This window comes from Triplophysa rosa, linkage group LG7 (genome assembly GCF_024868665.1).
Source record: "Triplophysa rosa linkage group LG7, Trosa_1v2, whole genome shotgun sequence".
NCBI lineage: Eukaryota > Metazoa > Chordata > Actinopteri > Cypriniformes > Nemacheilidae > Triplophysa > Triplophysa rosa.
The window spans coordinates 17181701-17204305 of NC_079896.1; the positions used below are offsets into that span (position 1 = coordinate 17181701).

At 42.3% G+C, this 22605-nt stretch overlaps 2 protein-coding genes across 5 annotated transcripts in view; one reads left to right on the plus strand and one right to left on the minus strand.

The window, feature by feature from the left end:
* tp63 (tumor protein p63) overlaps window positions 1-22605 on the plus strand; it is a 109877-nt gene that overhangs the window by 78076 nt on the left and 9196 nt on the right. The gene's annotated exons all lie outside the window — the stretch shown is intronic.
* The window catches only part of LOC130556323 (protein NYNRIN-like), a 28551-nt gene continuing 6317 nt past the window's right edge, over window positions 372-22605 (minus strand). Inside the window, exon 2 of one of the 2 annotated variants that reach the window (XM_057337209.1) lies at window positions 372-6822. In XM_057337209.1, coding sequence (XP_057193192.1) covers window positions 4275-5090 — 816 coding nt within the window. In that variant the 5' untranslated portion in view covers window positions 5091-6822 and the 3' untranslated portion in view covers window positions 372-4274. Of the gene's footprint in view, window positions 20900-22605 lie in introns of both variants that reach the window. The other variant, XM_057337208.1, reaches the window with a different exon arrangement.

Below are 22605 nucleotides of genomic sequence, written 5' to 3' on the forward strand. Positions count from 1 at the left end.
TGTAGGTGACTGCATGTAGGTGAGTGCATGTTAAAAGTTACCAATCAAATGCGCGGAGACCTCATTTGATTGGTAACTTTTAACATGCATTGTCCCTGCCTCCAAAGTCTCAGAAGTCAACTCAATGTGCGAGCAAGTGTTGAGCAGTTGCGAGAGCATAGAGAGAATCGCGCGCGCGCTCGTCAAAGCCTCTGCTCGCGGAATGAGTTTTTGCTCGCGGAGCAGAAATGCGTCCGCGCGAGGACTCTTTTCCGCTTGCGGATACTGTTCTGCTCGCTCGCGGAGTTTAAATGCGCCCTTGCGGAGCAGCTTTCCGCGCGTGGTTATCATTATGCGCGTTTGCATCGCGCGTGAGTTTAGGGTCCATTTAAACTCCATACCCGTAGCCCTTGTTAAGATCAGAGAAGTACATGAACTCAATAACTACCTTTAAATGTATTCTTTTATATAAGAAAACTATTTTATATAAGAAAAGTCAATAATATATTTAGAATATAACATAAATCAATAATATGTCTAGAAAAACCACCATAGTCACAACACAACGGAATCGAGTCACAACACAACGGAAATGCTCCCGACCACTAGGGGGCACTTTCGGCAAAATAAAGCTAGGTCATGCCGGGTAGGAGGTGCGCGTTTTGCTGGGGGTTGTTTTAGTGGTTTTGGTAGCCTGTTTTGCTTGTGTAAAGCATTGAAAAGGAAAGTGTGCTCTACTGTGGAAAAACTGAATTGGCAAACAATCTCAAATGAACAAATTTGAGACTTGTTACACAGCGCTTTTGAATGCTTGATTTTGATTGGCTAGTTATGACATTCCAATGTATGTTATGGCCCTTTCACCAGACACAGAGTTGCTGTGCTGCTGCTGTCTCTCATAGTGAAAATGTCTCTGGGCGGACGTTCAAGGTCACTAACCAGCCTGAAGTTGATGTATATTTTAAATATGCAGGCAATTTTTGCGGTAATGACTAATACTAATGACACTCATTTTAGGCACAGTTTACTATGACATTTTGCACGTATGGTGTATTTTAACTTGCAAATCAACCCACTCTGTATTCTTTATTTAAATCTCTGTATTTGTCTTCTTTTTGTTAGGTCATATAACTTCGGGAATTCCATTATTAAAACTATGTTCTCTGTGTTTTGAGCTCACTAAAATGTTGATACGTTAAAGCCAGCGTGGATGCCGTTCACAAAAAGAGCGCTTGCGAAGAGCCGTGCCAGTGGAAGGATTTGGGCACCGCTTGCACACCACCTCCGTGCCGCCAACGAAAACCTCGCGTTTTGCAGCTTACCGCATGTCTCTCACTGAAAATGAGCTAGACATTCGCTCAAAACTAATAACAGAGGATAATCCTCGAATAACCTTTACACAAACATCATATATACAGTACTGTAAATACACCATAAAATTATATTTGCATTGCATTGTCGCCTATTTGCATTGACATTCTGCCTTAACAACCAGCGAGTTTACCTCCGCTGCTTCTAACATATAGTTAGCCTACATAATTTGGGTTGAAAGAATGAATTCCAAAACCTCCACTGACATACCCGGGTATCGTAGACTCGTAGAGTTTTTTGATGTGTTTAAATGATTTTAAATGCTATAAACTGTATTGTGAGCTATACATACATTGGTCGTATTTACAATAGGCTAAGCGTTTAAATGAAATGATTTCTTTAACATTGAAATTAAAGAATTAAATGAAAATATGTTTTTCATGCTTTGCTTCATTTGTGTGTATATGAATTGAAATAATCAAGACTTTAAATGACTACGGCCAAAAACGATTTAATCAGAAATTAAATGATGAGCATTGAAAGGAAAATATTTAGTTTTTTATTTTATTTCATTACTTATTTTCTTTGGTAAATGCAGAACAACAAACAGCAATGATGTGCATTAAAAACAAAGTTTTTTCCTTGATTACACCATCTTTAGCTAAATATTGTCAAACGGAATACGGAAATAAATGTTTCCACATTTATTTATAATTGTATAAATTTACCATAAATTTACCATTTATAAATTTATATTTACCATGCCATTTATATTTGCCTTAATTTATATTTATCATGGCCACCTGCGACTGACATTATGAATGCACTTGAAACGATGATGAACAAGACAGGAAAATTTTGAGAAAATCTGAAAAAAATACCAATGAATAAGCTATTATTGGGTTATTATTACATAGATGTTTTTAAATGACAAACACGGCTATTTTCAAGCAAAATACACATTTTATTATTTACAAATGCAGAAAAACACACAGCAGCAGGTGCAATTACAATGAAACGTTTTCCTTCATGAAAAAGGATAGCCATCTTAAGCTAAATATTGTCAATCGAAAATAAAAGCTATTGTTTACGCTGTGTGTGAATGTAAGGGTACAGAAGAACATGCAGTCTTGTTTTAAACATGGCTAAGCAATCTAATTTCGATCCAGCGATCAAAACACGTTGTAATTTTTATTATTATTTTGATTAAAGTACGTTTCAACTTTAAGTCTGCATTAGATCCAGACAATGCCACAGTCTCCTATCTCAGTTTCAGTGTGCACGCTCTGGACTTAGTCTGCATTCGTTTTTTTACTTTTATGAATAATTGATTACTCTATTAAATATTGTTTTCATTACCAATTTATTTAACCTTTATTATGCATGCATAACCTCTAAAACAATTAACGCATAACCAAGTGTAAAAAACGTGAGCATTGAGCATTGCGGTTTTATGACTAACGAAACGGGAATATAATGCAAAGCTTGCTCATCTATATCAGTAAATAGATCAATAGATTTGTTGGTTTAGCAGAAAGTCCAGTAGTCATCAGTAATTTAATGTGTTAATGTGTGTAGTGGTCTGAAGCAGTGGTGTGCTCTTTTCTGACTGTCAAAGACTAGAATCCGCTCCAGTTGATAGAAAAAGTCTAAGAATGTTTTTCCTCGGCTTAAATAATCAGCGTGAAAATCCTTAATGCTCTCCCGGATCTCTCTCCCGCTGCTGTCTGCACTGAACCAAGCACGGAAGTGCCGAATGTGCCCCTAAAAATATAGAACAATAATAAGAACTTTGTTGCCCCCTATTGGTCTGGAGCATTTCCGTTGTGTTGTGGCTTTATTCCGTTGTGTTGTGGCTTTATTCCATTGTGTTGTGACTCGATTCCGTTGTTCCATTGACTCGATCTGTGGGAGAAAGCACTTGAGGGCCAAGAAAACCCAGAAAAGAAAAACCAGGAGCCCGAGGCCGGGGTGTCGTCTCACAGGGCTCCCCATCCCGTCAGAGACATGTCTGTCGTAACCACTTTCTGCCCTGTCATAGGACCCAACTGGACGCCGCGGCGATACATGTCGGGGTTGCGCCAAGGCTTCAGGGTGTTTAGACATCCACGTGTTACCGCGACTCTCATGTGCCCTGCTAACCAAGCATTTCTCGGCACGCGGGACCTCAGCCAGAGCTGGAGGGGACGCATGAACAACAGACCGAGGTGGCACACTGCGGTTGCTGATGCCATCAGCCCCAGAAGCCTCTGAAACACTTTTAGTGAGACGGGACGTCCCAGACTAAAAAGGCTCAAGGTCGATGTGATACGTTGCACGTGCTCTGGGCTCAGATGAGCGGGCATGGTGATCGAGTTTAAGCACACTCCCAAATACACGATCGACCGGCTGGGGAGAAGCACGCTCTTCTGTCTGTTCACACACAGCCCCAAGGTTTTCATGTGCGAAAGGAGCCTGCATGCATGGGCATCGAGCATCTCTTGCGAGTGGGCTAAAACCAGCCAATCGTCCAAATAATTCAAAATGCGCATACCACTCGCTCTCAGAGGGGATAAAGCTGCATCCACTATCTTTGTAAAAGTGCACGGAGATAACGACAGCCCGAAGGGGAGCACCATGAATTGGTACGCGGTGCCCTCGAATGCAAACCTCAGAAAGCGCCTATGGAATCGGCCGGAAACCCCCATCTCTCTTTGGAACGACAAAATAGCGTCTGTAGAAGCCGCTCTCTCTCTCTCTTGAGGAGACTACCTCTGTCGCTTGCTTCGCGAGGAGGCTGTTGATCTCCTGTCTCAACAGCGGTATATTCCGCGGGGAGACTACGGACAGGACCATGCCATTGAAGCGGGGCGGCCTGTGCCGAAACTGGAGCGAGTAGCAGTTCTCTACTATATTCAGCACCCAGGGCGAGATACCCAGGATGGACTGCCATGCTTCCTTGCAAGCCTGCAAGGGACGCAACGTCTCGTTCTGCACTCTCCGGGTTATCCCGCGCAATCACTGCCTTGGATCGCAGCGTTGACGAAGACAGACCCAGGTGTGCCGCAATCGCCTGCTCGACGGCGGGAATGCGCGCATAGCCGCGGGCTTCCACCCCATCCACCAGGGAGAAAATGGCCGATCCTGAGGCGTGGGTGCATGGGAAAAAAGGTGCGCGTTTCTTCTGGGCGGCGGCCCGGTTGAAGAAACCATGTGTCCAGCTTACTCCTCGCCGGCTCGTCGGGGGAGTTCCACTCGAGGCCAAGGTCTTGTACGGCCCTGGTGAGAACACGGACGAGTTCCTCATGAAGCTTGGGAGGGGCATCCCACTCCGCCCGCTCCTTCTCCAACGCCGCTAGCTCCTCTGACCCCGACAGATCCCTGTCCGAAGCCGCCAGCGGCATGAGCTCGTCTTCATCTCCCGAAGCGCCAAACCGGATCATCTCCATAGCTTCATCAGCGGGACGGAGGCTCTCATCTGCGAAGAACACTGGAGACCCGGGGGGCCGAGAGCGCTGACGGCGGTCCAGCGCTTTATCTCCCCGGGGGGGGAGGGGTGGCGGGACGCTGCCTAACAAAATCTCTGAGGGCGGTGACTCTCCGAACCTTAAGCACCTGCACCGGAAGGTCTTCGCAGTGCAGGCAGTTAGACTCAGAGAGAGCCCCCTCTGCATGGGACAGACCCAGGCAGAGCACGCAGTGTGAGTGCGTGTCCTGCGGGTCGATGGGCACTGAACATAAGTTGCAAATCGGCATACCGGAACAAACGAGCAGAAGGATCCGATGAATTCCTCTTTTCTGAAGCGTATCATCAACAGCATGCAAAAGGCGAGTGAAGGAGAAAGATTCTGAGGAATGTGGTGCAGATGGCGAGTTATATAGGGGTGGCGCCACGCCCCTAAGCGCCGTCTTGACCAGCATTGGCCAGTTACATTTTATTTTCACTGGCGTTGTTCAATAAGGATTCAGTAAAGGTTGGATAAAGGATTCCCCTAGCGCTACACGCAATGTAGAGAGACCTCTCTCGAAAGGGAACCATGGTTACTACACTTGTACCTAAAAAAAACATGGTTAATTTTCGTAAGGGATAACTTGAAGGCGACGACCCCATCTAAGTTTTTTGGAGGAAAATACAGGTTTTTAGGTAGGCTATGGAAAAAGGTACCAATCTTATGCCAAAGCCAAATTCAATAGTCGCTGTGAAATGTATACATTTTCATGTTTTAAGCTTAAATTAGCATTAAGTTGCTGTATTTTGACAAATGAACATGAATTTAAAGAACAACAGTTTTTAAGTATGGTAATAAATAAAATAATTTGTATTTAATATTACGTTGGTGTTTTTATACATAGTATATTATGTTAACGAATTCTGTGGCTCACCCAGTTTACTCTGTTTTGTTTTATTATTATTTGGTGATGTGAGCAGAGCATATCACAATACAGGTAGCCCGTGTGTAAACTTTAAATATTTAAATTAACTTGCTATCTGAGTGACCAAAGATAGGTACTGTAGGAAACTTTTTCCTCGTCGAAGCAGAGACCAGGAGACGTTGGGATATCTTTCATACAGAAGTTCTCTTTATTTAGGACTCACTGTGCGTCGCTGTAGTCATCCAAGTCTGACTTTTAGTTCAGTACAGTAGAGTTTTATACCGTTCAAGGGGGCGGGATACATAGAGGTGGAGATGATTTACACAAAGCATGCAAATGCAATACAGGAATCAGCCGTTACCGGAATTGTCCCAGACAAGGTCTCATCAGCATAACAGTGTCATTCAAATGCATAGGTGCTAATCCAATCAGCCTGACAGTATTGCCCATACCTTCACATTATCATAGAGACAAAGGCTTAGCTGTGCCTTAAAGCTTAACATTCAACTTTAACGTGGGACCCTGCCCAACGGTCAGGAAGTGAATAAAGACAAAAGGGTAATGTCTCAGACATCTGGGCTGCCTGACTTGATCTTCTTAGAATGTAATCGTCTTTACCTCAAAATGTGAAACATAATGTACATAACTTTAACCTAGATATAACATTGTATAAATTTGTAATCCCATAGTTCCCCCTTTGAGAGTTCTAATAACTCTCACAAAATACAAATTTAGACACTTTAAAAGTTCATTCTTGTAACCTGTGATCGTTACAGGCACATAGCACTTGTTCTGTGTGGATTGTCTGTAGTGATGAATGGCATGCTGACACAGAAACAAACATGCAGCTAGGGTCCGTGAAGTTCTTATGGATAATAGTCTTTTCTGGTTGGAACTGCCGTTTCCTCGTGATGGGCGCGAGTCATGTGTTGAATGAAACTCTTGATACTAGCAGGTTTCCGAACCATGAAGAACTATCTTCAGTCATCTGGTGTAATTTTGATCATGTTGATGGATGACTGAATTTCTCGTATGTGATTCTCTGCGTTGTGTATTATTCTTTCTTTTTTCGTGACAGTTGGCTCTGCAGTGGGTCTAGTAGTCTTTTAGAGGTTGTAGCTTCATACGCAGGCGAGTAGGTCTGCGTGTTTGGGTCTCGGGACAGCCATCAAGTGGTATCTTCACAGAGTAAGAAAGAAAACAAAAGAAGACAGGGCAGTATCTGTGGCAAAAGACTGCAAATACTAGGATTTTATCCTTTGTTCGATGTGAGTCTGCTATTGTTGTTCCTTCTTTCCCTATTTCTTAATTCCTGTGACACCTAAATAACAGTGAGGTAAGGATGGACTAATGGATGGGGAAGGCCTATGAGGGAGTCTTCACCGCAGGGTTGGCCCCCGAAGCCTGTTGCATTCGGTTCTTCCCTGGGCTCCTCACTGGTCCGCGTGTCCTATCCTATCCCTGTAGGTGGGGGAACAACTTTACAGTGTGACACATGAGTCCAGGGTTTCCTTCCCTGACACAAAACTGCAGCTGCTGTAATTAACATCACTTGATGTGGTCCGTGCCACTTAGGTTCTAACGGCTTGTTTCTAAAAGACTTTATCATGACCCATTGACCTGGGATGATTGTGTGTCCACCTTCTGGTGGAGTCTGCCAACATGACTCAACTCTCTCTCTGGAACTCTGTACTGCCTTTGTGAGGTTTTCACAGTATGTGATCAGGGCATCTGAAGCAATGTGTACATCAGCATTTCTAAGATCAATCACACCTGGCATCTGCATCGGGCGTCCAGTAATAATTTCATGAGGGCTCAGTCCTACTGATCTTTGAGGTGATGCTCTCATACTACACAGTACCGCTGGCAGCGCTTCGACCCATGGTACTCTTTCCTGATGCATTTTGCTTAGCCTGGTTTTGATTGTTCTGTTTGCTCGTTCAACCTGTCCTGATGCTTGTGGCCTGTATGGGCAGTGAAGATTCAATTTAATCTTTAACATTTTAGACACTTCCTTGACTACCTGTCCTGTGAAGTGTGTACCTTGATCTGAGTCAATGAAATCTGGTAATCCCCACCTGGGAATGAAATCATTGACAAGACATTTAGCAGTATGTGCAGCTGTAGCACACCCTGTTGGATAAGCTTCTATCCATCTCGAGAACTTGTCTATTACTACCAAAACGTCAGTTTTTCCCTTACACTGAGGCAATGATATGTAATCAACTTGCAGGTAACGAAATGGTCCAGGTGGAGCTGGGGTATGTGTTGCTGCGGTAGTTGCTGCTGGCACATCATTATTTTTCTGACATGTAACACATCTCTTGACTATTTCGGTGGCTACCTTTCTGAATTTTGGATTCCACCATTGATTTGAGAACCTGTGATACATCGTTGCTGGACCACTGTGTCCCAAATTGTGTATTTGTTGAGCCAAATATGGCAGCAGTGATTCGGGAGCGACATACTTTCCCCCTTTTGTCCAGCAGCTGGATGAATCCTCTGTGGCTCCTTTGTCTAACCATGTCCATGCTTCATATAGAGGAACATCTTTGTACAGATCAATGATTGATTCAGGAGGCAGAATTGTCTTCTGTGCTGTACTTCCTGAACACACTTGTACAGTTGCATAGGAACAAGCTTGTTTAGCATCTGCATCAGCCAGAGCATTACCTCTTGCTTCCGTAGCATTAGTTGTGCTTTCACTTTGATCACAGCTAATTTCTTTGGAAGTTTCATGGCAAACATCAGATCTTTTACTAATTCAGCATGCTTAATGGGGGATCCAGCAGAGGTTAGAAACTGTCTACTTTGCCAAATGACACCAAAATCATGAATTACCCCAAAAGCATACCTGGAATCAGTGTAGATATTCGCAACCGATCCTGAAGCTAGCGTGCATGCTCTAGTTAAGGCTACTAGTTCTGCAGCTTGAGCTGAAAAACGATCTGAAAGACGACCTGAAGCTACCACTTCAGTGGTGGAACTGACTGCATAACCTGCTCGTCTGTTACCTTCAATGACTTGAGCTGAACCATCAACAAACAACTCAAATTCTGCATTCTCTATGGGAGTTTCTGTTACTTCACTCGTATGTGCGTATGTAAGTGTAACACAATCATGAGTCATTTCTCCAACATCCTCTAACACAACTTCAGTCATTGCAGACATCATACATGAGGATGGGTTCGTGACTGGCGCACGCTGTAAAACAATGTTCGGGGCTGTGAGGGTTGTTAACCAATTTCCCCAACGAGAGGAGGTGACAGAAGTGACTTTTGCTTGATTCATTAGTGCGGACACTGCATGAGGGCATCTTAAGTTTACAGTCTGTCCTAACACCATTCCTAATGAAGCCTGAAGAGCTAGATGAACTGCCTGTACTGCTCTAAGACATGGGCCCATGCCTTGGAGCGACTATGTCAAGTTTACCAGAATAGTAATGAATTGGGCGTAAACTGCCCCCATGATCTTGCATTAGACATGCAGTCATAAAGCCTAAGTGTTCATGGACATAAAGCACGAAAGGTCTATCAGACTGTGCAATTCCTAATGCAGGTGCTTGACATAGTGCTTTCTTCAAATCATTGAAACCTTTGAGATGAATTTCTTCCATACAAACAGTATCAGAATCTTTAACCTGACCTTTCAACAAGTCATAGAGCGGCTGAGCAATCGAGGCATAGCCCTCAATCCAACGTCTACAGTAACCTGCTGTTCCTAAAAATGATCGGAGTGTTTTAATGTTAGTAGGTGAAGGTATGGCTTGGACTGAAGCAGCTCGATCCTGTGTAATGGATCTATTTCCTGCACCAATTGTTTTCTTGTACGTGATGTTTAAATCTTCAACCAATTTGATAGGAATTACTGTCATTTCTGCACCTGTATCAAGCAAAAAGTCAATCTCTTTCTCTTGTATGCTACCTTTCACAAAAAGTCTTTTGTCATTGTGATGGATTACAGGGGAAAGGTAGCTACTCACAGCCCCAACAATTAGTTTTTTCCTGTTCTTGTTGTGCTCTTAGAGGAGCCTGTGTGAGCTGTCCTAAAGTTTCAGTGGACACTGGCAGAGCTACTTCAGGATTGTAGGCGGGCTGAGAAGGAGCAGAATTATGCTTAGTATTTCTTCTACTACCTTGCAACTTCCTACACTCGTTCTTCCAATGTCCTATTTTTCCACAGTAGTTGCATTTGCCTTCTCTTTTAGGCCATCTATTGCCTTGATTCGCTGTGCTAAAAGTAGCTGTGGCTACTCTCACTTTTGCCTTAACATCAGCATCTCTTTCCCATGTAGCTAACCTGTCTAGGTTACTTCTGAGAGTTCTGTTAGACCAAATTAGATCTAGGAATGGCAAGGCTTTTCTGTACTCAGCTACAAGGCCCTCTGACCAGATGCGGACTAGGGGTCCCTTGTCATCTAACACACTTTCAGCTTCATCAACTATTCCACTGTAAATAACAGCTGACTGACAAAACCTTTCAGTATATTCACTCACAGTTTCTTCTTTCCTTTGTACACAGTTAGTGATTCTGGACCAGTCTATTTTGGGTCCCATGATATTCTTTAGAATTTTCAAAACACCTTCTCTCAAATCGCCTTTACTGGCATGTTGTACTGTAGTTCAGAAGTGACAGTAGACTCAAAACTGTTGAATTCAGATTCAGTTAGAATTTGTGACATCAGCTGTGTGACTTCTGCTAACGACATGTCGTAGAGACGCATTTTGCTGATCAATGCTCTTCTAAACTCAGAAAAATGTTTGCGTGCTGAGGGTAAGCTCTGGGATAGTCTCTCTATATCTTTAGGTCCTAGCGCTTTGGCAACAGTTTGTACTTGGACAACAGAAGAGTTGGGAGGAACACTTTCCATTCCCTCAGTTCCCTGAGATCGCCTTCTAGCTCCACATACCTTCACTGAATTTACAGGCACATCAGTTACTGATTGAATGTCTACATCTGTTTCAAAGAAAGCTTGTAAGTCAGGATAATTGTTATCAGGCTGACTAACTTCTTTCATATCAGTTTTTTTCTGCAACTTTGTTGCGGTTCAATTTCTTTTTCTTCAATTTCCTTTTGTCTTGTCAAGAGGCTCAACGCGACCGCCGACTTTATTTGCGTGCACATTAATTTCCGCCTATATTAGACAGCCTGTTTAACGTTTTATTTTGGTATTGCATCACTCATAGCTCTAACGTTTAAAATAGAGTTTAGGAAAATGTATGTAACCACAATTATTAGCTTTCATTAGCTTTTAAAGCCTCGTCTCTTGTCAAAAGGCTCAACGCGACCGCAGACTTTGATGAACACTGCTGGCAGCAGCGACGTCTGTGTCCGTACCATTCTTATCAATGACAGCGTAATCTCGTATCTCCCTGCTCCCAAGTCATAAACCTTGTATCTCCGATTAAACATGGTTTTGGGGAAATGTTGTGTTAATGTTGGTACACAACAGTATATGATAGCAATATAAGGTATAATACCAACTTTAACGATAAAATGTTTAATAACTCAAAAAATATGCCGTTTTTTTAATTTCCTGAAAAATAATGGTTTTGGAGATGCAAGGATTCCGCCCGACAGCGACGATATGTAAACTTGTCCGTTGCTTTTTTGACTCGTGATGCGGCGCAGTTGAGTGGTTTTCCCTCTCCACTTCTAGCGAAGTGATGTAAATGTTCCCTTCTTCCCTAGCAGTTACACCGTTCATAGTGCCCTTTGAGAATTAATGTTTTCTCACTTCGGATTGGAATCTCACAGAAATGACACGTGTCCCAACCATGGTGCATCAGTTTTGGAGTCCCCTGGAAACACTTCTGTTGTCATTTGTGGTACTTGCAGCGTGTTTCTGTATTTGTGTTGCTAGAATTTGCAGCAGGTTTCTGTATTTGTTTGTGTTTCAAGAATTTGCAGCGCGTTTCTGTATTTGAGAATTTGCAGGGCATGGGTCACCAAACTAATGAAGATGCTTTTGAATGTGATTGTGTTTTTTCTATTTGCATGTGTTTTCTTCCGTTGCAGCGCGGTGACACCTAGCGGATTCCGTACCCTCCCCCTTAAAGTAACAGTGCATTATTTGTGGTTAAATACTTTAACGATTGATTGACAAGAAAAACTTAAAATTTACCACAGCAACATTAGTAACAATACAGTGATTATGAGGGAGATTATTTTTTTACTATTTTTAGTTGAAAAGCACAATAGATTGATTTGTTTGAATCAATTTAAATAAAAATATCACAGGAAGAATCCTACGAAATTCCCAAAATGATTCATTGAAATTAATTTAAAAAACTATTCATATAATTTATCCTAATACCAAATAGGTATCTTTTGTAGTGTATTTCGGGGAAACTATGAGTTTAACCACAGTAACATACGTATAATTAATGGTGATTAACCATTACCTATTTTATACACTTTACCTGATGCAGCAGAATTAATAGCGACAGACAACGTACTCGTCCAGCGAGTGATCAGCAGATCGTCTATTAACTCTAAGACATATTACTGTCCTGGCCTTGGAAAAACAATATTCTTACTGTAGTACAGTACCACTTCAGAACTCTTAACAAAATCAAGCAGTTTAAGTGACGTTGATATGTGACAAGTAAACACAGAAACGATTCGAGCGTGGATACACATGCGGTTTATTTATCTACACTACGGGGGAAATAAAATCAACTAGCTAACAAAACCCAAAACATTAACAAACAAACAAACAACAAATCAACTGCTCCGGGGGTACGTGTGTTCACTACTCTCTGGATGGGTTAAATGCAGAGGTCACATTTCGTTGCCTTGTACCTTCGTACATGTGCAATGACAATAAAATTGAATCTAAAAATCGAAATCTAAAAACGTAAAACAGTAGAGAATGAAAGAAATGGATAAATCAAAGAAAATGGCAGTATTAAATCAGCTATTCACATCTGCACGAACCATCGAGGACAATCTCCTTATTTAAAAGGGTTGAAGTGTTGCAGTGGGACAGGCTTGTCATTTTCCACAAAACACCTGCTCTGGGCGTGCAGTGCCTCACCATTGTGTCGTCGACCATGTGGCTTTGTGTGCATGGGATCTGTGGTGAGGAGGCGTTGACTGTTAGAAACATCACAGGTTGGTGGCAGGTCTCTATGTTTACCTTCTGTGTTCTGATGTGAATGGAACATCGCTGGATGGCTTGTGAAGCATGGAGCAGCTCTTGTCATCTGGGTGCTCAGGCTGTGGTAAGAGCCGTGTTCTGCCAGTGCTTGGCTATCCCCCTTTCGTTTTGGTCACGCTGTCAGTGTAGACCAATGTTCAGGCAGTGGTTGGCAAGTCCAGCTTTCAGATGGAACTCCATTCAGCAAGGGTAAATCAGGCATGTGCTGAAGCGCAGGTGGCATTGGGTGTGTACATGGCACCGTCTTGAGCGCTCATTTACATGAGTGGGCAGTTCTTTTTAACAGTTCACAAACCTTGAAGGTGGTGTTCTGTGTAGCCCAGGATGCAGCTAGCTTGGGATGTAATGTCATGTGGGTTGTCAGTGGGGCCACGTAGTTGACATTAGTTCTGCATCATCGCCTTTTGTGAAAAGCAGCTCTAGCACTTGCAGTTGATGGCAGGTGCAGGGCGTTGTCCATCTCCTTAGGGTGGTAATCCGCTGTTATGCTCTTCATGAAGGCATTGTTCAAAGTCTTTGGTAAATGTACTCACTTGTACAGTATGTCACTGCAAAAGATGACTTATTCAGTAAAAAGGGGGTGGGGCTTCCAGAGTGGGCCATGCTCCACGTATTCCATTGAATATGTGTGGTTGAGGGCTTGGTCACACTGTGTGTTGAGCTGAACAGTGACCCCTTTTGGTGAATGGAGGTGCTACAGTCTCATTTATTCACCAGAGTGCGAAGCTCTGGGCTAGTCTAATCTGGCAGAAAGTTCTCGTACTTGACAGGGCCCCCATGAGGCTGTGTGGTTCGCGAGAACCAGGAAGGTAGCAGGTTCAGCATTTGTTATTCCATTTCAAGTTCAAAACACGGGTGTCCTGGGCCGTTGCCATGGTTGACAGGCATGAGTCCAATGGAAACTGCGTGCACTTGACAGCAGAGGAAATGTCTGATGCTGGTATTGTTGTGGAGAGTGTGTGAACAGTGTAAAGATGATGTCGGAGATATCTGCCCCTAGTTCCTCTATGGTGCCTGCTATCATCATGCCACTTGGTGATGTGCCTTTGGCATGTAAGGGCAGGAAACGTCTGGGTCGTTGGCTGGTTCGACCTTGAGACTGAGTTCTCGCGACCGGCTGAGATGTCATGCCTAACTTTTGTGACCTGACAATGCATGTCAGACGAGTTGGCTGGCTGGAAAGCGGAAGTTCCTGTACTCGAGCCCAATTCTTTTGAAATGCTTAAAGTCTCTTAGAGACACCAAAACAAAAACAAGAGAGAGCGTGTGTCCATCCATGATATGTACAGGTGTACATGCTTGTGGAGCCGCTGGTCAGGTGTGTGGGAACTTCTTGTTCCAGTCATACCTCAGCTGATGGCCGTGTGTGTGTCTCGGCCTGTTCTGGGTAGTCAGCCATCTGCTGAGATGCGGTCTGGGTGCAATGCTCATCTGGTGTTAGGATGACTGTCTCTGTGGTCGACAAGCAGGTTGCAGAGATCTGGACGTTTTTCTCAGTAGGAGGGCATTCAAGAGGGTTGTTTGTTTCTCATGCCACTCGTGGTCAAACAGAGTCTAATTTGGGTTTTTTACATCCTCCTGGTGAGGTTACTTGTGGAATCAGCTCCTTTGATGTCCCCAGGATCTCTGCTGGCTCAGACGTAGTTGCACTGTTTTGCTCTCTGGACAGGTGTCGTCCCTGGTGTTGAGATGAATGCCTCGATGACTGTTGGGCCGGAAAGGGTCAGTGGCTCCTAGGTTGCCAGCTGGGTTTCCACAGGGTGCCGTCTTTTGTTGTCCGACGAAAGTGGTCAGCTCCATGTTGTCTCAGGGCATCCTGTCTGGTGCTTGGTGCTTGGTGGTCACCGATGATCCTGACTGTGCACTTCAGATGAGTTTGTTGGCTCTCTGTAGTTGTAGCTCTGGTTTAGATCGTGGTCCCTTCGCCGGTTTAGGTCGTCCGACCAACAGCTCTCAGCGCAGTTGCCGTGTACAGATGTTGGTCCCAGGCAGGAGTCCATCGCATCGCTTTGCCTGGTCTCTAGTTGGTCTGGCAGGTGACAGGACTGGATGGTCTGGACATGCTGGCGCACTGGGGGCAAGGGAGAAGAGCACAAAGGGGCCAATGCAAGTCCCTACAAGCTTAAGTGAGCTCTATAACACTTATACTGTTGTGCGGCTAACTGGGGTGAACAGTCAGTGGCGCAACTGAAACACCTATTTATCCTGGCAGTGAATTGGCGGGGTGGATAGTAGGTGTGTGTGTGGGTACAGGGAAAGAGTCTGAGCAAATGTGTCGATGGGTTGAAACTTACGGGGTCATTCTACTGACTGGGGTAGTTTACTTCATCAACACATTACTGAGAATTCCCTGATGGCTCATGCAGATTCAGTCTTCTAGAAAACTAAAGGTAAAAGAGGACAGGATTAAAAACAAAAATAAAAAGATAGAAGAGGGAACAGAGAGGGTTGCCTTACTTGGCTCAGCTGGTTGGCAACACTAGAGTTATGACGGGGCCTGCAGCTAGGGGCGCTGTGGTGTCATATAGGCGAGGGAGGCAACTAAGCTCAAAACAACAGGGACAAAATAAACAGTTTAATGGGGGTGGAAGGGAGAGTTCCCATTTCTCTTACCGCCTATAGCAACTCAGTAGGGGCTGTACCTTATGTGCTACCTATAGGGAAACACAAAGGCTGAAGCGGGCTAGAGTTAATGGCATAGCTGGAAATAACCCAGAAGAGCAAAATAAAAGGTCAAAACTTTAAAATTTGCGAGCCCAGTGAATTAATTAAAATCAAATTTTATTAATTATGTTCCTAGGTAGGAAGCAGTATAGGGAATAATGAGAAATGAAACATAAACGAAACCTACAATATTGAAATAACTGAAAACAAAATTAAAACCACATAACCCGAAACTAATTATTATTATAATAATAATTAATTAAACTGAAAATAAGAATCAAAAAGTAAATGAACAAAATAAACTGAGAAATCAAAACAACAAGAACGGAAATGAGAGAAGTTAAAGAGGGAAAAGACTGACTGAGAGGACCCACAAGGTGGCATGGTTGAGCCACGCCAAAGGGAAGTCGGGGAGGAAGGGGCAGAGTTAGGAAAATGTTAGGCACTTCCAACACACTGCCCTCTGGTGTTAGTGAGATGTAACACTTTGTAACACCAATTGCTGTTGACAAGAATTTACATCAAAAATACCGTAAAACACAGATTAAATAATGAAATTCAAACTGGGTCTACAAGAAATTTATGATACAGCATTTGACAGCAAATTGATATAAATTCAAATCAAATTGCCCGCTGGGAAGCGTCACGGATGGTGACGTTTGATCTCGGCGGATCCGAGTTCCGCGTCAGTTCGCTAGATGCCCTGACGCGCGGCAGGATTTATTCGCTGCCCAAACACTGAGTTAAAAATCACAGTAACAAACAAACACAACGGGATTTCTTCGCCGTCGTACAATTAACTTGATCAAGATTTTTATCACACTCCCCTTTAAACGGTCGTCATCTACTGTTTAACTATACAATATACAGTAAAACAGTATCCTCCTGCCTCGTCTACTCAAAAAGAGGAAACAAGAAAGCACGCATTAGTTAGCTAGTCTAATGGTTAAATTTCGGGGAGCGGTGTGTCTTAGTTGAAAACATTGGAACACGCAATGCATCAAAGTTACACATAATTCAGCCATACACGAACTAGGGAGGAAATTCGCTCCACTATTTCCTTCGTGCTAACAAGAGGATTTCTTCGCTCAGATTAGGGCGGTCAAACGATATCGGGACTCTCTATAAAAGATTTCTTCATTTTATAGGGTCACATTAAATTGCAGTTAACTTAACCATCATTAACAGTACCTTGGGCTTTTCCTAAATAGGTCACAGAGGCTTGTTTCGGCACAGTAACTTAAGGGAGCGAGTCTCGCTCTACCTTCTTCACGCTAAAAGAGGATATATTCGCTCAATTTAGGGCGGTTAAATAATAGCATAGTGCGCTATAAAGAGATTTCTTCGTCTTTATATTGTCACTAAATCTTTGACAGAGGCTGAGATTTTCTCTGCGAGAAGCTCAAGAGTCTGCCAAGGATAGGTGGGTGGGTCCACACCTTCATTCATACATAAAGTGCCATTTAAGAGAGTATGCGGTTTCAATAAACACCCATAGAAACACACATGAATAGTCACTGAGCTCTGCTCACAAAACAAGGTTTAAAACTGCCCGCGCATTCTCCACCAATATATGTAGTGTATTTCGAGGAAACTATGAGTTTAACCACAGTAACATACATATAATTAATGGTGATTAACCATTACCTATTTTATACACTTTACCTGATGCAGCAGAATTAATAGCAACAGACAACGTACTCGTCCAGCGAGTGATCAGCAGATCGTCTATTAACTCTAAGACATATTACCATCGAGGACAATCTCCTTATTTAAAAGGGGCAAAGCTTATACGCAACTAGTTAGCAATAGTTCAGATACTTGCATTGGCTTCATTGTTTCTCTGGACACATGCTGGCGCGCGTATCAAAGGGTCCTGATGTGTTCGGAGCAAGCCGTGAGTCCGTCGGATTTAGCTGAAGCAAACTGATGGAAGAAACTGTCTCCGAGGAGAGACAGGTCTCGAGAGGTTGAAAGATTCGTGCGAGCAAACGCGCACGAGCGCGAACACACACAAGCGAACGAACATACACAAAAGAGCAAGCTTTCCTGCGTGTTCACATGTTTTAACACAGAGGGCGTCATGCCCCTCCAAGGTGGGCGATCCAATGTGATGAGATAGTTTTGGGCGCGAAAACATGTTTCTTTGTCCGGCACACTAAATCATTTGCATTTATGGTCGCCTGGGAGTTTGGAGCAGGAATAGACTTAGAATAGAATAAAATGAGTATGGTTTAAAATACATTACTGTGCTCTACACCATATTCTAAGAAATGAAAAGGGAAACACATAGATATGAAACATGAAAGGGTTACAAGTACATTGACCTGTAGTTTGGACAAGAATGTAAATATACACAGAATACCACTAAGCACATATGCCTTTGAGGTTATAGGTGAAGGAGAATAACAGAGACAAGCATACAATGTGGAGATTCATGTGTATACACTTTAAACCAGTCTTTTGTGGCTAAGGAAAGAGAAAGAGACATTCTTTTGGAAGAATTTGAGGCTCTCAGTCCCTGTGGGCCACATGGCTTTTCTCACTTTGGTGAACAGTCCTGTCCTCCCCCAAGAACCTCCTTTGAAGTCCAGGGGAGAGTATACGAATCTGTCCTGGTCAGTGATGAAGGTGTTGAGAATAGGACAGTTGGCCAGACTTGTTGGTGCCTGGTCGTAGTCCTGTTGAGATGTTACTGTGTTTTACGATCACAGATGGTAAACTTTGATCCGACCATACCCTACACTTTAATAGGCTGAATAGTGGCAAAATATTTTTTTGCAACTGTTAATGAGTAGTTAATCGCTAGTTATTTTAAATGGGTCTTGGTTATTCTATAGATCTGTAGGAGACATACAGCATTTAGTTGTTATTAATGACTATTAAATAAGTAATAAGTAACTAATTGTTACTTACCTTAAACATCAGTATACTGTTACTTACTGATTAGTTCATCTTTCTTCCATATTAGTAATCAGTAATGACTACAGTGTTAATGTAGCACTAACCATTTGTTATACAATAGTTCCTGCATAACTACCTATTAAGTATGAAACAGTTTTATAAAGTGTTACCCGTTGGAATTTACCTAACCGATGAATAGGCTATGCATGTCAAAATGTTTCAAGTTGTTATTTATGTAGAGTTGAATTTAAAATGGGTTTCTATCTAAATTATAAGCTTAGGTGTATACTGTAAAATCTCTATTTCTTAGAAACTATAAATGTGTTTTTTATGGCTCCGTTTTAGGAACTGAAGATCTGGAGCAATGTAATTGTTCGTTCTATTTTAGAACTTTTAAAGTTATGTTTATTCTTTAATGTATTCTTGAAGCAATGTTATGGCTTAAAAAGGCATAGGCCCTATGTGTAATAATTGTATTAGGCCTATAGCCTGTTAAAGATGTAGTATGTTCAGGAATGTTCTCAGAATATTTTTTTCTCGATAACTTCTTTTCTGCAACTGAAATTCTGGAGCAAAACAAATTATTTGTTGGATTTTTAACTATGGTTGTTGTTAATGTTATCATTTGCTAATGGTACACTGAATAAAATAATAATAATAATAATAGTGAAGTGAAAATGTTTAGTGTGCATTATTTATACAATACAAAATTTACAGTAGCTGTTCAAATGTTTTATACTTTTCTTGTGTATATGCTCCACTGTAAAGAAAGTAATAGACATGATGAATTGTTCGTAGTGAGTTTGAAAAATATTTTAAGTTATAATTTGCTTATGAAAAAAATATATTTTGTGACACGCATGTGCGTTTCCCAGGTGGTTGGGGCCTGTGGGGGTGAGGTTTGGGTTCAGGGATGTGGTGATGTGCCGACTCCCAGAACCCACTGGTGAAAAAAGAAATCGGCGCCTATGCCCCCAGCACTGAAGATTTTGCAAAACTCTCTAATCAAACACACCCGTTTCAACTTATAGGCTCATTAGTAAAGTATTCAAGACTTTAGAAGAGTGAAGGTGCATCCCAAATCGCACATATATGCACTATTCTATGCAATTTGGTAGTATAAATAGTGTAAGTAGTTCCTTCACATTGAAAATTCTCAAAAGAAGTGCACTTTAAGTACCTGGATGATGCACTCATTCAACCGAAAATATGAAGTGTGGAACTCTAGACACTTAACATACTTAATGGTCGCAGTTTTACTTACATAGTGGAAGGGAGGCGGGGCTATCAGACGCTACTCGAGCAGTGTTCTCCTGTGGAGGAATTATGCTTAAATCTGATGGTGACTGAAGTCATGTTGGACAAAACAGATGGAAATTGCATTCAATATACAAATTAATTTTTATTGACACACATTGTGTTGTGCGATTAACGTAATTTGCCCTCGTCTGGTTAGTATAAAACCGTTAAGTACTCAATTTAGGACAATACTACCCTTCTCAAAATTATACACTAGATGATTGAATGCATAGTGCACTGTTTAAGCGCATAGTGTTTAGTATGTCATTTGGGACATAACTTGTGTCTGTAACAGCGGGAGGAGAAACCAGGCAAGAAGCAGATCCACATGCAGTTTAAGATTTAATGAAAACAAAACAATAACAAAACAAGGTAACGCCAAGCAAACAGTTGGAACAGGCGAGAACTAGAGCAGGGCCAGAGGCAGAGCTGATGGAACTGGATGAGGTGGCAGCAAGTGCAGCAACCAGAGCAGAGGCAGAATTAGTGGCGTTGACAAACCAGCAGGTGGCACTGATGGTGGTCTTGGCGGAATAGGTGGAGCCCCTGGTGGTTTGGGTGGAACATATTGGGCTGGTATGAATGGACTTGACTCAGGAATGGGTTCTTGGACTTGAATAGAGTCAGTAACAGACACTTGGGCTTGGCTAGACTCAGAAAGGGACTCTTGGGCTTAACTAGATTCAGGAACGGACTCTTGGACTTGGCTCAGGGACCGATTCGTGGATTGGACTTGGCTCAGGAGCGGAGTCAAGGACTGGACTAAGCTCAGGAGCATGACTACAATGTGCAGCCCAAACAAACCACAGAGCTGTAGCCACCACAGGAAGCACAGTAGACAGGGGATATAACTCAGACGCATCTGGGACCACCGGACTTGGGACCATTGGCGTGGCGGCCATGATGAGTGAAGGCTCTGGGCTGGTGGCCACCATGTGAACAGGCTCTGGGCTGGCGGCCATCTTGGCTGCAGACATTGGAGAGGCGGCCATTTTGTAAACATGCTCTGGTGAGGCGACCATTTTGGGAACTGGCTCTGAAATGGTTGCCGTCACAAACACAGGGCTTGCCACCCTCAGCGTGGGGCAGGCTCCTCCTCCACAACACCCACTGTGAAGGGAGACCCAATGCACGTTAATGCATAGTCCATGAATTGTACCAGCGACCATCGAAGACAGGGGTTTTTTCAGTGATTCATTTATGCCATATAGAAGTAACAAGAAACACCTGGGAGGATAATCAACAAAGGGCCAATGAAAAAAAGAACTACAAAGGACTACAACACAGGACAGGAAACAGAAACTCATAAAAGGAACAAATTAAAAGTCCACAGAAACTAACATGAAAACGTAACAGTGTCAGATTAAAGTGAGTGACATCAAAATGTGCAGTGTTGGGATACTCCAGGATCAGGATTGGGAAACACTGCTTTATGCAGTTAACAATATGCTGTACTTAGAAAACATTAAAGAACATTACATTTCCTGAACTCTGCGGTTATTTTCATTCTAAAATGATATGGTTCGTCCTTAGGCTTAACATCCATCATGAGCTCTAATCATGAAATCTCAATAGTTTCAAACTATCACCTTGTTTGAATAAGTTTAAGCGGCGCAGATAGTAGAAGCAGCTGTATTTGCAGCAATTTTCCCTTCTCTGCCAAGTGGCCCGTCGATTCCATCTGTGCGTGTTTGCGATCACACTCCGGCACGTTTGCTACTGCATTTCGCGTTCCATAGGGATCTGTTTTTGGCCCACCATGAGTATGCCCGATTACCAATATGCATGCATTCATATGTTTCTCATGTTTCTATGATGATCAGTACATCTCAATGTTAAATTTGAGCATGCTAAATTTTTGGCTAATAAAATTGAACTGAATCACTCAATTATTCATGATTTAACAGTGGGGGGCATTCACATAGGGCCAGGTAGGTTGGATAGCTCTTTTTGAGGGGGGTATATATATATATAAATCCTCAATAAATAAATGTATATCTGAATATATGGTTATATATATCAAACAAGAAACCACTTATAAGATTGCTAAAATCACCAAATCCAGATTAGAAAATAAAATCTTTAATGGTTGTGATTGGAGACCATTGAAGAACTATATATTCAGATTTTCATTTAAATATTCGGGATTTATAACTGTATATTCAAATTTACATTTATATATTCAGGATTTATAACTATATATTTAGAATTTGCAATTATATATTTGGGATTTATAACTATACATTCATATTTTCCAATTTATAACCATATATTCAGATTTACATTTATATATTCAGGATTTATAACAGTATATTCAGACTTATAACCATATATTTGGATTCATATATATATATATATATATATATATATATATATATATATATACTGTATATAAATATACATAAAGCAAAATGTGTGTTTGATTATATATACACTCACCTAAAGGATTATTAGGAACACCATACTAATACGGTGTTTGACCCCCTTTCGCCTTCAGAACTGCCTTAATTCTACGTGGCATTGATTCAACAAGGTGCTGAAAGCATTCTTTAGAAATGTTGGCCCATATTGATAGGATAGCATCTTGCAGTTGATGGAGATTTGTGGGATGCACATCCAGGGCACGAAGCTCCCGTTCCACCACATCCCAAAGATGTTCTATCGGGTTGAGATCTGGTGACTGTGGGGGCCATTCTAGTACAGTGAACTCATTGTCATGTTCAAGAAACCAATTTGAAATGATTCGAGCTTTGTGACATGGTGCATTATCCTGCTGGAAGTAGCCATTAGAGGATGGGTACATGGTGGTCATAAAGGGATGGACATGGTCAGAAACAATGCTCAGGTAGGCCGTGGCATTTAAACGATGCCCAATTGGCACTAAGGGGCCTAAAGTGTGCCAAGAAAACATCCCCCACACCATTACACCACCA